The 15,514-nt window shown below is 34.6% G+C and overlaps 1 protein-coding gene across 2 annotated transcripts in view; it reads left to right on the forward strand.

The window, feature by feature from the left end:
* The window catches only part of LOC122052536 (transmembrane E3 ubiquitin-protein ligase FLY2-like), a 42,366-nt gene that overhangs the window by 1,221 nt on the left and 25,631 nt on the right, over window positions 1–15,514 (forward strand). The window contains exons 2-5 of one of the 2 annotated variants that reach the window (XM_042614104.1): window positions 209–278; window positions 1,443–1,570; window positions 10,025–10,140; window positions 11,823–11,877. In XM_042614104.1, the coding sequence (XP_042470038.1) occupies window positions 209–278; window positions 1,443–1,570; window positions 10,025–10,140; window positions 11,823–11,877 (369 nt within the window). The remainder of the gene's footprint in view (window positions 1–208; window positions 279–1,442; window positions 1,571–10,024; window positions 10,141–11,822; window positions 11,878–15,514) is intronic. The other variant, XM_042614105.1, reaches the window with a different exon arrangement.

Genomic DNA, 15,514 nt, shown 5'->3' on the forward strand with positions numbered 1-15,514 from the left:
TTAGGTCACTTCACTTACTGCAAACTTAATGTCTATCCTTGATGAGGAACTCTTAGTCAATAAATTGATATGTGAGTCTTCTGAATCATTTTTGAACAAGCACTTAATGTACTTCTGTGTTCTGCATACTTGGTTTTGTTGACATTCCTATTTTATTATCATTTGGATTAACATTTAACCTTTTTATATTTATGATTTTTCAATATAGCAGCTTTTCCTTAAGAGAGATGACAGCTACAGTCCGTTTTCTCAGTGGAATATTACAGGGACATATACAGGTTAGTTCATGTTCTTAGTTTTCACTCTGTAGTTTCTTTCTGATTGGGTGTCTTAAGGAGAAGTACCAAATCATATTGAAATATCAAATTTTATTTCTCAGTAGAGTATTCAGCTCAACATCTTCAATTGTCATTTTTCTGCTGAATTCTCTTATTTGGATTAATTTAATGGTAAATATTTAATAGTATAAATAATCAGAATATGTGATTTTTCTTTATTTATCTTGTTTCCTCTCTGGTGATATAGCTTTCAATGATGGATAAAATTCATGTAGTTGACTCCTACTAATTGAGACAATCACGGCTTGTCGTTTTTTTTTCTCTAGATGACGATGCTGATGATGTCGTTTTTTTTTCTCTAGATGACGATGCTGATGATGTCATTTTTTTTTCTCTAGAACTACTACAGTGTTCTATAGGGGCTTTTGAAGTTGTTGCCAATGTCTTGAGTTTGCATTCCTTCTCCATTTCTTAGGGTGGCTTTCCTACTTTTTTTTTTTTAACAAGAATATGGTGGTCTATAGTTTATTACTCATAATAGTTTTCACTATGTAACTTATGTGTGAAGAAGACTAAGATGTGGTTTTTTTAGAAGAGTGAAGGTATAGATTAAGTACACGTATAATAAAATATGGACTTAGAATTATCTTTTAGTCTGTGTTTGCTAGCTAGTCATACCTTCATCATGGTTTAAAGGTTCTTTCTATGTCGGTCTTCGGGCGAAACATGTCATTCCACTTGCTAATTGACACAAAAAACAATCTGACATTCATGAATTGTCAGAACCTTCGCACGCATGACATGTGACTCCTCTACTCCCTCTTCTCCTCCTTTGAACACTGACTTCAACTCATTGTCTTCCTCCTTCTCCATGCATGCACCTTTGAAACGTTCCTTGTTATGTGAATATTGTCGGCATCGTGTTGCAATCTATGGAATTGCTACCTCACTAGCACGTGTGTTGGCTCCTCTTCCTCCCTCCATGTGCCAACTCTGCGTTGAAATCATGCAAAACTCTAGCTGGACATGATAAGAAAGTAACCATAGGCAATTTTGTAGTATATGCTTTAATTGAACAAATAATGCAAGACAATCCTTACTGAAATATGTTGCACCAGACTAAATATTTCATTCTTGTGACGTGTTTAACTTTTTGGGATGCAGGACACTGGAGCTTTTTAGATGTAACAAATGGTTCTTCTAGGTTCCTAGATTTTGGGAAATCTAGCGGTGTATCAGTTCTAGAATTGGTGACTACTCAAACCAAGATTCGTGGAGTACACAATGTTCAGGTGTGAAAGAAGTTCCTTCTCCAAGCCTGCATAAATTACAATCAATTTTTTTCTTCATTAATAAAGTTTTTATTTTAATTTCTGTACAATATTAACATTTTCAATCAAATATTAGATTCAAAGTAAATTTATATGCATTTCTCAAGCTCATTTTACTTTTTGTTGAAGTGCTCAGTGTTATTTCATGCATATGGTTTTAGTATTTGTCCAGTAGATTTATAGTGAAAATTTCAACACAATGGATACATGGATTCAGGGAACAACCTGGAACAAATTCTACAGATATTACTATTTTTTTTCATTTTAATATTCTGAGGAATAGGGCTGCATAGAGAAGGAAGCGATACTGTTTTGGTTATTTTCAAAGAATTGATTTCAAGACAATAAATCAGAGTACTTACCATGGAAAACCATTTTACCGATTATGAGATCTGTGTTGTTGTTCAAAAAGAAAAATCCACTTCCCATTTTGTTTTACTTTACGTGGTACACACTACACAATGTATTAGCACTCGAGAGAAGTTCTAACAGATGATGAAATAATGGGAAATAAAGAAAAGATGATTTGATTATGTTGAAAGATAACCCACAAATTCTATAGTCAGCTATATAATTATACAAGTTGAATAAGTACAATTTAATGTTGTTGAATGTGATTTAGAGCTACAAATTATTATAATGCAATCCAGAAATCAAATTACATTATCTAGTAATCTACTTTTGAACAACCAACCATCCCCACTGTGCATAACTTATCCATTGACGATGTAGAATCCACTTGTAATTCATCAAATCATGGATTAAAATCTTGTGCTATACCGGGTGAAATTTTTCGTTTTGTTTGCCGACCGACACGCCCGATAGGCTTTGCGTGAGCCTGACCACGACACTAGAGCGACGTGCACGGAGGGGGGGGGGGGGGGCGAGAAGGTCAGATATGCTTGTGAGACATGGGGGAAGTCGTGATCCGCTTGCATGATGCGGGGGAAGTTGCGATTCGCCTGCGCGACTCAAGGGAGGTCGCGATTCGCCTGCGCGATGCTGGGGAGGTTTAATTTATTAAATTTATTAAACTTATATTAATAATTTTAATTAACTCCTTGTTATAGTAGGAATAATCTTAATAGGCTTAATTAAACCCTAATAAAAATATCTTATTAATTATATATTTTATTAATTTTAATTCTAAAAATATATAATAACATTTTTATTTATTTATTTACTTAACATATGGGGGTGCCGCGTAGACCTGACCCCAGTTTGGAACTGAGGATTCGACGGTTCCTGGGGTTGACCCTTAACCTTAACTGTCAAGACGGTTATGGTTTGGAATCGTTGGTTCACGGTTCGCCACAATTTGCCACTGTTCAAGGTTCGACACAATTCAAGATTATTATATTAAAAAAATTAAAATTGTAAAAAAAAAAAGGGCAACCCGGTGCACGAAGCTCCCGCCATGCGGGGTCCTGGGGAAGGATCTATTGTATGCAGCCTTACCCTGTTTTTTGCAAGAGGCTGTTTCTAGGATTCGAACCCGTGACCTTTTGGTCACATGACAACAACTTTACCGTTGCGCCAAGGCTCCCAAAAAATTAAAATTGTAAATTTATAATAAAAAAGGCTTGCACTTATTTAAGTTGTCTACGTATCCCGGGTATAGGGAATCAAAGCCCATGTAGTTTTCTTACCTTTTTACCCTTTTACCTTTTTACTCTTTTTACCTGATAAAGTCATGTTGTTACTCAGTTCCATTTTCACTTCCGGTAGTATTTGTTCTTTCGGTATCAAATTTTTCGACTTTGTCATCTGAAAGTTGCATTCCTTGGATTATGTTTTTGGCTCTTGTCCAATCATCAGGTAATGCTTGGGCTTCCAGTGAGTCGGAGATAAAGTCGACTATTGTTCATCTAATATGTTACCGCTGGCATTGAACGTCTGTTCCACAGCAATTGACACTGGACATGCTAAAATTTCTTTGGCGATCATGGAGAGGACGGGAAAATTTTGAGCCTTATGTGACCTTCATTTCATTGAAATCTACTTCGTTATCTGCTCCATTAAAATCAAAAGAAGTCATAAAATAATTCTCAACTTCCTGTGTAGAACTTGAGGTTTCTCGTGGATGTTTCATCCATTCTTTTAATAAAATTTATGTTTTTGTAAGTTTTAAATTACGACTAGTATTTTGTGTTTTAAAAATATTATGTTTTATTCCAGATTTTATACCATATTCTTTATAAATATCATATAAGTAATTTCTAATATTATAATATTATTTGGATAAGGAGAAGAATAATTTTTAAATAGAATTAAAGCGTCATACTACAAATCTAACATTTTTTGTAAAACTTCTAATTTATATCTAGGGTCTAAAGCAAATGCAACTAAATAAATTTTAGGAATATGAAAAAATATTTTTCACATTTTTTTTCATTACTAATACACAAGAAGATAAAAATTCATTTGTACTATTTTCATTTAAAACTAATACTATATTAGAAAAATTTCCTTGAAGTAGGATAATAAAAATTAGAAAGTTATTCAGTTACATCATTAATACTTTTAAAATTTCACAAATACTACCACAAATATTACATTGTCGTGAAAATAAATATATATTAGCATTATTAATATTTTGTGCAAAAAATAAACATAATAATTCTCTATATTGAAATGAATCTTGTAATAATTAGTATGTTGAATTTCAACGTGTTGGTACATCACGTGGAAATTTTTTAGGTCTCATTTCATTGTTTTTATAAAATTTATCTCATTTTTTCATTATAGATGAATACGACCATAAATAGGAAATAACATTTCTAATTTGTTCAATATGATTTGTTAAAGTTCTTAATGCATATTCAATACATAAATTTAAAATATGACAAACACACTGAATATGAATAAATAAATCACCAATAATAGGTTGACATATAAATTTTAGTTCTTCGATACTAGCAATATTATAACTAGCATTATAAAAAGATATTGAAAATATTTTGAATTAATCCATATTCTTTTAAAATTAAATATAATAATTGTGAGATGTTGTGCACTATGCTATTTATCAAAAGTTCAATAAGCTAACAATCTTTTTTGGATATTCCAGGAGTTATTGATCCGATGACAAGTCACACCCATATATGAATGTGTCTGCTAATGATCACTTCAAATATCGGAACATAAAGAAACTTTAGCTTTTTATCGAACCACGCAGGTGAGTCTCTGAAATTACCAAATCGCATAGGGTAGCTTTAAAATTATCAAATCATGTATCCATTTCTCGTTTTACCCCATTCACTTGATTGATTTTTTTGATCAATCGAATCGATTTTGCAACGTCAAATTTTGAGCAAATCAGTAAATCAGTCGATTGATTTATTGATTTTTTTTTATCAAAGTCAATTTTAGATAAAATTGGTTGATGGACCAAACGATTTCAGATTAACATGAAACTAATTTTTATATGTTTGACTACCTCTTCTAATTATATCCATGCCTTCAAATGTCAATTGACCCAATATATTAAGAGCAATGATTTTTTGAACACGAATGTGTTTGAAAAATTCAATTTGTGTTCAAAAATCATTGTTCTCAGTATATTGAGTCAAATTGACATTTGAGGGCATAAATATAATCAGGAGAGAGGCAAAATCGGCTGATGTACCAAATGACCTTGGATTGACTGGAAACTAGTCCTATGTGTTCGTCTACCTCTCCTGATTATATCTATGCACTCAAATATCCCTCAAATGTCAATTTGACTCAATATATTGAGAGCAATAATTTTTTATACACATATTGAATTTTTCAAACGCATTCGTATTCAAAAAATCACTGCTCTTAATGTATTGAGTCAAATTGACGTTTGAGGGCATGAATATAATCAAGAGAAGTAGCCGAACACATAAGAACTAATTTCATGTCAATCCGAGGTAATTTGATCCATCAACCAGTTTTGGGTAAAATCGGCTGATGGACCAAATGACCTCGGATTGACATGAAACTAGTTCTTATGCGTCCGTCTATCTCTCCTGATTATATCCATGCCCTCAGATACCAATTTGACTTAATATATTGAGAGCAATGATTTTTTGAACAAGAATTGCGTTTTTCAAACATATTCGTGTTCAAAAAATCACTACTCTTAATATATTTAGTCAAATTGACGTTTGAGGGCATAAATATAATCAGGAGAGATAGCCGAAAACATAAAAATTAGTTTTATGTCAATTCGAGGTCATTTGGTCTATCAACCGATTTTACCTAAAATCGACTTTGATAAAAAAAAGTTAATTAGTCGACTGATTTAAAAAAATTAGTCGACTGGTTTGTTCAAAATTTTGACATTTTAGCATAGAGCAAAATCGATTCGATTGATAAAAAAAATCAATATAAGGGTAAAATGGGAAATGAGTACGTGATTTGGTAATTTTGAAGCAACCTTACGCAATTTGGTAATTTCGGAAACTTACCTACATGGTTCTGAAGAAACTTTATTATTTAATTTACTAAATTCTTCAATTAATTTTTTTTCTCTTGTTTTACTTATTTTTTTAATTTTACGAGTAATTGTAGATCTAAAAATACGTTTAGTAGATGAATTAAGAGATTCTTTACAAAAATCTTCAAAAGTGCATTTATATCTTAAACTAAATGAAAGATATTCTATGAAAACAAATCCATCTAATGATTCTTTTAATTTATTATCAGAATATAAAAATAAACTAGAATCATTACTTCCACTAGTGGAAAATCTATATAATTGTGCTTGAGGATGGTTAATTCCATATTCTGTCGGTTGCTTCACTTCTACATGTCGTTTCAACGACCCACTGCTGGTTTGGAATTTGTAGGAAGCATTGCAGTGCTTATATTTTGCATGTAATTCTCCCGACGGAAGAGTGACCTTATCAAAATGTTTAGTTAAAATAGAAGATTTTAAAGGAGGAACTTCCTAAACCTTAGAAGTAATTGCATTGATACTTGTGTTTTGAGTGTCGCAGTCGGATTCGGAATTTGCTCGGTCTCATCATCGGTGGATTGAATGTTTAGATTCACTATTTCCTTGCCTCTCCGAGATCGAGATGATGAAGATGAACCTCTTCTCGCTCGGCCTCCTTCCATTGTAGTCGGAACTCGGAAGAGGAAGTTGTGTAGAATTGGAGTCAAAAGCGTGTAGAGATTACGGAATCGAGAATAGAATAAATAGAGAAGATGTGAGTTAAAATAATAAAATGAGGTATATATTTATAGAGTTTGGAGAGTAACGAACAATAAATCGTAGTCATTGATAAAAAAATGATCAAATGATCTTAACCGTTGAAAAAATAAAAAAACCCTCTTTTTCATCCTGATGGCCAGAATTGGCAGTTCCAACAGTCAGAAATGGTCCAATACAAAAAGAAAAAAAATACAATTGAACCAACGATTAACCACCGGTTGGCAGTTTTTGGAGAGGTGGAACTGTAACTTGCCTGACACTTGATCAAGCCGATTACGGTTTTTGAACCAGAACCGGGTCAACGGGTACTCGGTCCATTGACCGGGTCCCGGCCCGTTGATCGGGTCCCGGTCCGTTGTCAATGTTTTGATCTCCAATTGGTTTAGCCAAGACAAACTAGTTTTTTAGTTCAACCCAATTTAATATCTTTAGGAATAGGTTGGATATGAGAACAACGAATTTTGTAGTTTATTTTTAAGGCAACACAATATAATCAATTAAAAGAAATGATAAGCGAAGAGATCCCTTCTATGTCCATTGACCGGGTACTTGGTCCGTTGACCGGGTCCTAGTCCGTTGTCGATGTTTTGATCTCCAATTGGTTTAGCCAAGACAAACTAGTTTTTGAGTTCAACCCAACTTAATATCTTTAGGAATAGGTTGGATATGAGAACAACGAATTTTGTAGTTTATTTTCAAGGCAACACAATATAATCAATTAAAAGAAATGATAAGCGAAGAGATTCCTTTTGTGAATAAATGAATGTTGTGTGCTGGTTGACTTTACTATAAATCAGGTTGTACATGGACCCAATTTGTTGACATTTTGTCGGAAAGTTTTGAGATCTAAGGAGCTATATCAAATAGGGAACTTTGTATTCATTAATAGCTGTAGTATAATCAAAGTTAATCTTGTTCTGGTGTTGGATTTCAGTGGCCAGCCATAACAAAGTTGATTTGATGCTGATTGGTGCAGTGTGTGTCAGTACTGGATAGAAGAAGATATAAGAGGAATGACTTACGTGCTGTCATCTGTTATGACCAATAAACCTTAAGCCATTATTTTCAAAGTAGATGGTACCGACCCTGCCCCCATTCTGAGCTCACACAGCAAATCTTCTTTGATGCTTGCTCATTTGGATTGTTGTCCATCAAATGCCTTCCAACATGGTTCCAACTATGGTTCCGATCTATGTATGCAGGAGGTGGCGGGGTGGTCAGTGACCACTTACCGCCTCAGGCGGTTGAATATTTTTTTATTTTTTATACATAATATTATAAATAATCATTATTCTTTATTATATTTACTTTTAATCAAATATATTAACTAAAATTAAATATTTAATCTAAATATTTTAAAATAAAAAATACAATTATATATATATATATAGGATAAGTTTATTAGGTTTTAATTAAGTCTATTTAAATTATCCCAATCATAGGGGTTGATTAAAATTATTAATATAAAGTAAGTTAATTAAACCCTAACTTACAACTTACTCGCGTAAGCGACGAGTTTGACACGTTGTGGACCGCGCGACGAGTTTGGACGCATCACTGGCCTGAGCAACGTGTCAAGGCCTATCGTTGGGCTCGAGTGACGATTTTGGGCTTGTCGCCAAGCTCGGGTGACATGTCCGGGCTTTCACGACGCGTCTAGACGCGTTGCAAGGCCCAAACACCTCACGTGATGCATCCGAACTCATCGTTAGGCCCAAGCCATGCATCCAGACGTGTCACGATGGCAAAATGATAGCAGCGACAACTTGAGGCATTGCGGTGCTGGTGGTTGAAGAAGGTGAGTTATCGCCTAAAGCACTGCCTCATCCTAAGGCGGTGCGGTTGATGCCCGCCTCTCTCCTAGGCGGTGCCTAGGCAACCACCTCGACTGCTATTTAGAACAACTGTATTGGTCAAATTGAAATTGGATTTAAAACCTTGGAAAGATCTATGGTTTGAAATCTCATATCGTGCCGGGCAAAACGGTCAAACGTATTGTTCCAATAAGTTACTGAAACTCAACTATTCGACATAGATAAGTTCTCCTTTTCTCCTTCCCCCTTCAACCTCCAATTCACCACTGACACCATGCATTAGAATATCGACATGATACTAAAACAGTATCGTTCCTGTCAAATATTAAAACTTTGGTACGGCTTGAGATTTTGAACCTTGGTATGAATGAATAAATCACTTGGTCCCAATAAGAGAATAAAGAGGATGAATGTGGTGAGTTAAGAAAATGATGATTATGTGAAAAGTTTTGGGCATATAATTAATTTCATCGATATATAATATTACTAATATTGTGTCACAAATTTTGAAGCCTTTTTATATGCACTGCTTGTTTTGCCTGCTGATCAGTCTGATAAATTAAGATTTTTTTTTTTTTTTTGCGTTCTGTCATCTATTTTGCAGTAGGAATAAACTATGATTTTACAGATTGCAGACAATTTTTTACTTGTACTTTTATGATAATTTGATACAATTAATATTAGATGATTTCTTAATAATATTTAAGGACTGCTTTTGCATCTGTATTTTGCATGCCTTGTGTGCTGATTCTACTACATGAGGAAGCAGTGTGGTGATTCTACCACTTATCGCCTCCATACTATGTGGTAATTCTACCACTTTCAGCTTCCATATGTTTATGAAATTTTGATTACTGTGCACCTTACATGTGGTAGTGGTAAAAAAAGAGGACATTTAAAATTAGAAAATTGGTTGAGAAGATCTTTTTGGTTAGGATAAAGTCTGAGACTTGACAGTTCCAGAACTATTGTTGCTTTAGAAACCTGGTGTAAAGTTTAGAAAATCGACTTTTTTTGGAGAATAACTTTGACCATTTTGTAATAGCTTAGTCTTATTTTGTAGTTCTACTTAACAATCACATTATTGCTGTAGAAACCTGGTGTAAAATTTAGAAAATGGGCTTTTTTGGGGAGAATGATTTTGATCATTTTTTAACAACTTATTCTTATTTTGTAGATAGAATTAAATTATTGCAAGCAATAGCAAATATCAATTATCTGATTACAAGCCTGCAATAAGTCTGTATTTCTAAAGCTGTGCTATTAGTTAAGCTTGAGGAATTATTTCCACTGTCACTGTTTTAGTGCATAAGTCTGCGAGGAAGTTCAAACTTCAAATTGATAGGTTACCACTTGATGCTATTTTCTGACTTATTTCAGATTCTTAATAAATATTGACAACTTATGTCTGGACAGGGATCCATTACTTTCCATGATGTTTTTGACAATGAACATGATCATGAAATTGCTCAAATGAGACTAGAAGGAGTGTATATTTGGCCTTTCCAAAAACTTCGGATGGTAGCAAACAGGTAACAATTCTTACTAGCTCCCTTACTTTATTTATCCAAGCATGTTATTTTTCTTTGTATATTTTAATGTCATTCAATATATTGGTTTATTTATGATGATATTTGATCTGTATGTGTGACATAGGGATTAGGATAATAGAAAAATATGTATATTCACAATTGTTGTTGTTATTGTCTATTTTATTTGCTGATTTTACTTTTATAGAAATAACTGAACAGTCTTCTGTGATGAAAATTTGTTAAAACATGTGTTTCTGGAACTGTTATGTTTCAGTATCTTTGTCCTCATGCGCACTTGTTTCTAAGGTTGTAACCTCACCTTGGGTGGTTTCACTTTCAGGTTATTCATTTTTTCTCAAACTCAGGATAATGCACTATCAATACTAGAAAGATAAAAAGAGAGCAAAAACAAATATGATAAAAGATAGTGCTTGACACTGCATGAGTTACAAACTCTGTCAAAAGTATTGGAATTTGGTTCTTTCCCTTGTTATCATGTATGAAGTGATAACAATCTGCTAGCATTTATAAGAATTATGTTCATGACTTCATGGTAACGACTAGCCAACATAGTGTTAATTTGCCTTTAGCATTGATGGAGGTTTAAAATTTCATTTTGCGTTGGTGTTTCATTGGCTGGTCTAAATGAGATGATACTAGCGACTACCACCATAATGCATTGGCACGACGTGGTGCCTCTTGTCACTGATTAAGATGAGAGGGAGAGAGTGGAAGAAGAGGGGTAATATAACAAGAAGAAGCAGAGGAGAAAGAAGAGATTGCAATTTATGACTCTATTATGTCTAGAGAAGGTCACTTGACTGACCTTCCAGCTTCTTTTGTTGCTTTCTTGATCCCACTGAGATCCAAACTCTTGGGTCCTTATCTGGTGCAGCAATGGTGTGTTTGACTGGTGCAGTTGTCTCAATGCTGGTTTTGGTCTGATGTGCTAATGGGATGGTACTTGCTATCCGAGCATTTTCAAACCATCTCATTCAAACTGATTAGAGTGCCACTAAATGGCACAGGCTTCCACTTGAGTCAATGTGTAAATGCTATAGAGATACAGAAAGATGTTTGCATTTAGAGAAATCCAAAACATACCAGTGCCGCATTTCCTTATGTTACTATTACCTCTGCTGACATTACCAGATTTCATATATAGTTCCATGGATATATGATTAACAGTCTTAAATTTTGTTAAGGATGTCAAGAATAACTTCTTTTATTTATTCATATCTCTAATCTTTGCTGTGGTTAACATGGAATATGATTAATATTGAGTTGTTTGAACTTTACCACTTGTTGATTCTTGGATTCAAGGGTTGTCAAACTTGCCAATGAAAATAAACTTTATAAAACCATAAAATTTGATTCACAAATGAGATTAGTGCTGCCAACCAAAAGATACATGATGTGATTTTTTTTGTCAACTTGTCATTTTGTGATTCGCGAGCAGCAATTATTCAACAGACTTATGTCTGTGTATGCATAATTCAGTTATATTAAGTTAGATACATACCCTGTCAAGTTGTTCCAGGCTTTAACTTCCTGTTTTCTTCTGTATGTTTCATGGATTATCATGGTAACATACGTGTATGTTAGTTAATTCATATTTGTTTTTATTCCCATTCCTGTGTGAATGTAAGTGATGATCACTGTTTTACCTTATCCAATTGTAGTGTTCTGAATGATGAGCCACTTCAACAAGAGTATTTCTCCAATCCTTATCATTTGGTAAGTGGTTAGAAATGTAAATAGGTAACCTTGGTCTGACTTCTTTTAATTAAGTTGTTTTGTATTCCTTGAAATTATTTCTATATTTCCATTTGTATATTCCATGCTTTATCAAAGACTGATTTCCTCTTGTCAATGGCCTAATTGTGTTCAAGGTAAAAAATTCCTTCCATGAAAAGTATGAAACTACCAATCTAACATTCTTTATGTCGATGTAAATTATGACCTCTTATCATGATGTTTAATGGAGTGATGATATGCATAACTTGGAGACCTGAGATATGTTTCTTAGTTCTTACTCAATACTCTCTATTTAGAATTGTAATACTGGCCTTTCAATAAAAAATTGCTAAGTGTTGGCATCCCTCATATACCTGTAGGTTTCTCTTTCTGATTACGTGTCTAATGTATATTAGAAATTTAGAAATGTTTATCTGGCAGACACTTGTTTAGGAGTTTAGGTGGGTAGTTCTCAAATTAGTAATTATCTTATCAGGAATGTAGGATGATTCTGGTGGAAATTTGATTTAATGTGTATATTTCTTGATTGCGATTTGGATTATTTCCCATTGTGATTGAGCCATTTTAGGTATAAGATTATTCTTTCCTAGAATATTAGTTTCAGTGCTTTGATTGTAGTGTTTAAAAGATTACATAATTTTGATTTATTTCATATAATAATTTACATTAATCTAATTTATGTGCAATTATTGCATAATTTTAATTTATTTACAGTTATGATAATTATGTAATTGTCATAATTCATGTAATTATGACAATTTCATTCTTTTCTAGCATTAATTGATAGATTCAGTTTAAGTTTAGGCAAGTTAAATTAATTAGAGATTAAAGAAAGCTTCACTTAACATAATTTAAAAGGTCTAAATAACCATGGTATATGATTCAAGATTAAATAGACTGTATGGCTTGTTACGCCCTCAGGAATTAGGAATTAGTAACATTATAGCAAGAGCATCTTGTTATTTATTAAATCTATAATATGACATCCTACTTTAGTTCCACATGGAAAGTTGTGTTAGTGAAGATATTTAATAGGGTTAAATGAGTGTGCTATTGGTGACTTTGGATTAAGCATTTTGGCAAGCGATTGGTCCTAAAAAGTTTATGGGCCACATCTCTCATTGGATGGGCTGTTACAATTATTAGACCTCGTTGAAATCCTAAGCATGATGAGATGATTGGACTTCATATGTTGCCGATTGAATGAATGACTCAGTTTCTAGCTGGACTTTCTGCCTCAATTGGGCATCAAATCTTAAATGGGGAGAGTTGGACACCTTATTTTAATTTGACATGGAGAGTTGTGATCTAATGGAGTTTTATATGCTGATAGTGGTTTGACATGTGTCTGACAAGTTAATGGATAACTCTCTTTTACGGTCTCTTTGACAGAAGGAGGTGAGGGAAGGTAACTTTTAACCTTGTTTGGGAAGGAGGGTGAGGGGAGGGAAGGGGAACTTTTACCCTCCTTTATCCCTCAAATGACTTATTTCCTTACACCTCGATTTGGAGTGTAAGGAAGTTACCCTCCCTTCCCTTCCCTTTCCTTCGCTTTCCATCAATAAACCTTCCCTCACCCCATCCAAATAGAGGGTTAGAGAAGTACATGTAAACCTATATATCCCAATAACAACAAGACGTGAAAATCCTATAGAAAAAAGTAAGGTGATTCTTTTAATCATATTACTTGCATTCTTGGTAGTGGGAGTATACAACACGCTTCTCATATTATTTTTTTTCTTTTGTATCTGTTTTTTTGAGTTTTTCTTCAACTTCTGAACACCGTTGCATTTTAATGAGTTGTAGTCTTGCATGCTTCCCAGTAGCATATGTACGCTCTACAGGCAAGGTAAAAATAATTCTCTGTAGAAAAGAAAATAATTCTACAACTAGAACAGACTTTTTTCAAGCTATGTATTTTTAGGACTACCTTGCTAAGTATTATAATATTTGTTATCATATTATCTCTATATATTAGGTAATATATATAAGTCAATTAGGCAAATTTGTCAATTAACCTAATTATAATTTTCTAAGATAGATTTTAGTTTGTATATAAATATGTCTACTCTTCAATAAAGTATAGATACTTATTCTCTCAATTAACATGGTATCAAAGCCCTTAGAAATTTAAAATTAGGGTTATCTTTTGCTATTCTCCTTTTTAACACCGCCGCTCTCTGTTCGTGCATAGCCTTCCTCCAGCAGCACTTCGCACTCATGTGTTCTCAACCACGACTTCGTCCCACTGCCTTCCTCCAGCAGCGTGCGTGTGACTCTAAGGTCCTCCAGTAGGGCACACCTTCCTCCAGCACGCGTGTCCTCACGGTTCCTCACTGGCACAACTCCGAAGGAGCCTTCCGAGGCACACAATAGTGCGACACATCTTCCACCCTTGCAATCTAGGTTAGCCCCTTCATCTCTTCCCTCATATCGCAATTTGCACATAGATCTAACTCAATACCGTGGATTAGGGTTTGTGAACAAGGCGAGCATAACATCCCTTTGCTTCTCAAACCCTACTTTTGGTTTTAGATTGGGTGCTTCGACGCCCAACTCCAGCTTCAGTTTGTTTTCGTTGCTTTGTGGCTGTTTGCTTTGCCAGCCCATGCGAGACCTCTGTGCAGGCAATGCCTGTCACGCCCCAGGTAGTCCCGGCCAGAAGAAATTTCGGTAGCATCTCCTCTGTACGGGTGACAATCTGAAGCATTACTACATACAAAATATACATCAGCCACACACGGCTGGAATATATACACAACCATACAGTTTATATATCAGCCCACTAGGCTAGAACAAAATAAACACAACCACGCAGTTTTATATATATATATATATATATATATATATATATATATATATATATATAACAATCACTCGGCTGTACTAAAAACTAACACAACAGAAAAACGATAAAGAAAAAATCATACAAACTAAAAACAACAACTGCTAGCCGGCTAGGTTTTACACAACAACCACAACAACACAAAACACAATAACAATACTAAATACCAAATACACGGAAAGCGTAAACAAAACTCGAAGCGATCTTCGGATGTGACGTGGGAACCGACAGACAGGATATTTCAAGCGAAATGCAGCAAACAAAGTGCAACAATCGTCAGACCCAGTACTCACCAGGGCCTCCTATCCAGAATATACAATCGTCAGATCCAATACCTCATGTCTCTTGGATGTATGTCAATCATATGCAACCACCAAAATGCAGCAAACAAAGTGCAACAATCACAAACCATAAATGCAATCAATACATATGATGCAAAAATGACATGTGTCACCCCTGACGCCAGTCAGCCATCTCACACGCGATGGTGAGACCGAGTGGGTAGAGCTATGACAGCTGTGAACTCTGCTCCTGAGTGACCGAGTAAAGAGGATGCTGTCGGAGTACACCTATCCTCCTACCCCAAACAGAGTGGGGGAGCTCAATGTTCTCATCTCCCTAAGTCAGAGCAGAGGAGAGATCCCTGCCCGTTACACGCTGCAGTCATCGCTACCCATGAGCAGACCAGCGAAGCCCTGATAGAGCAAACTGCAACACACACCCTGTCTGAAATACCACTAACCCATGAGTGGTTGTGTGTGCGCAGGTCAT

The sequence above is a fragment of the Zingiber officinale genome, chromosome 3A (genome assembly GCF_018446385.1).
Source record: "Zingiber officinale cultivar Zhangliang chromosome 3A, Zo_v1.1, whole genome shotgun sequence".
NCBI lineage: Eukaryota > Viridiplantae > Streptophyta > Magnoliopsida > Zingiberales > Zingiberaceae > Zingiber > Zingiber officinale.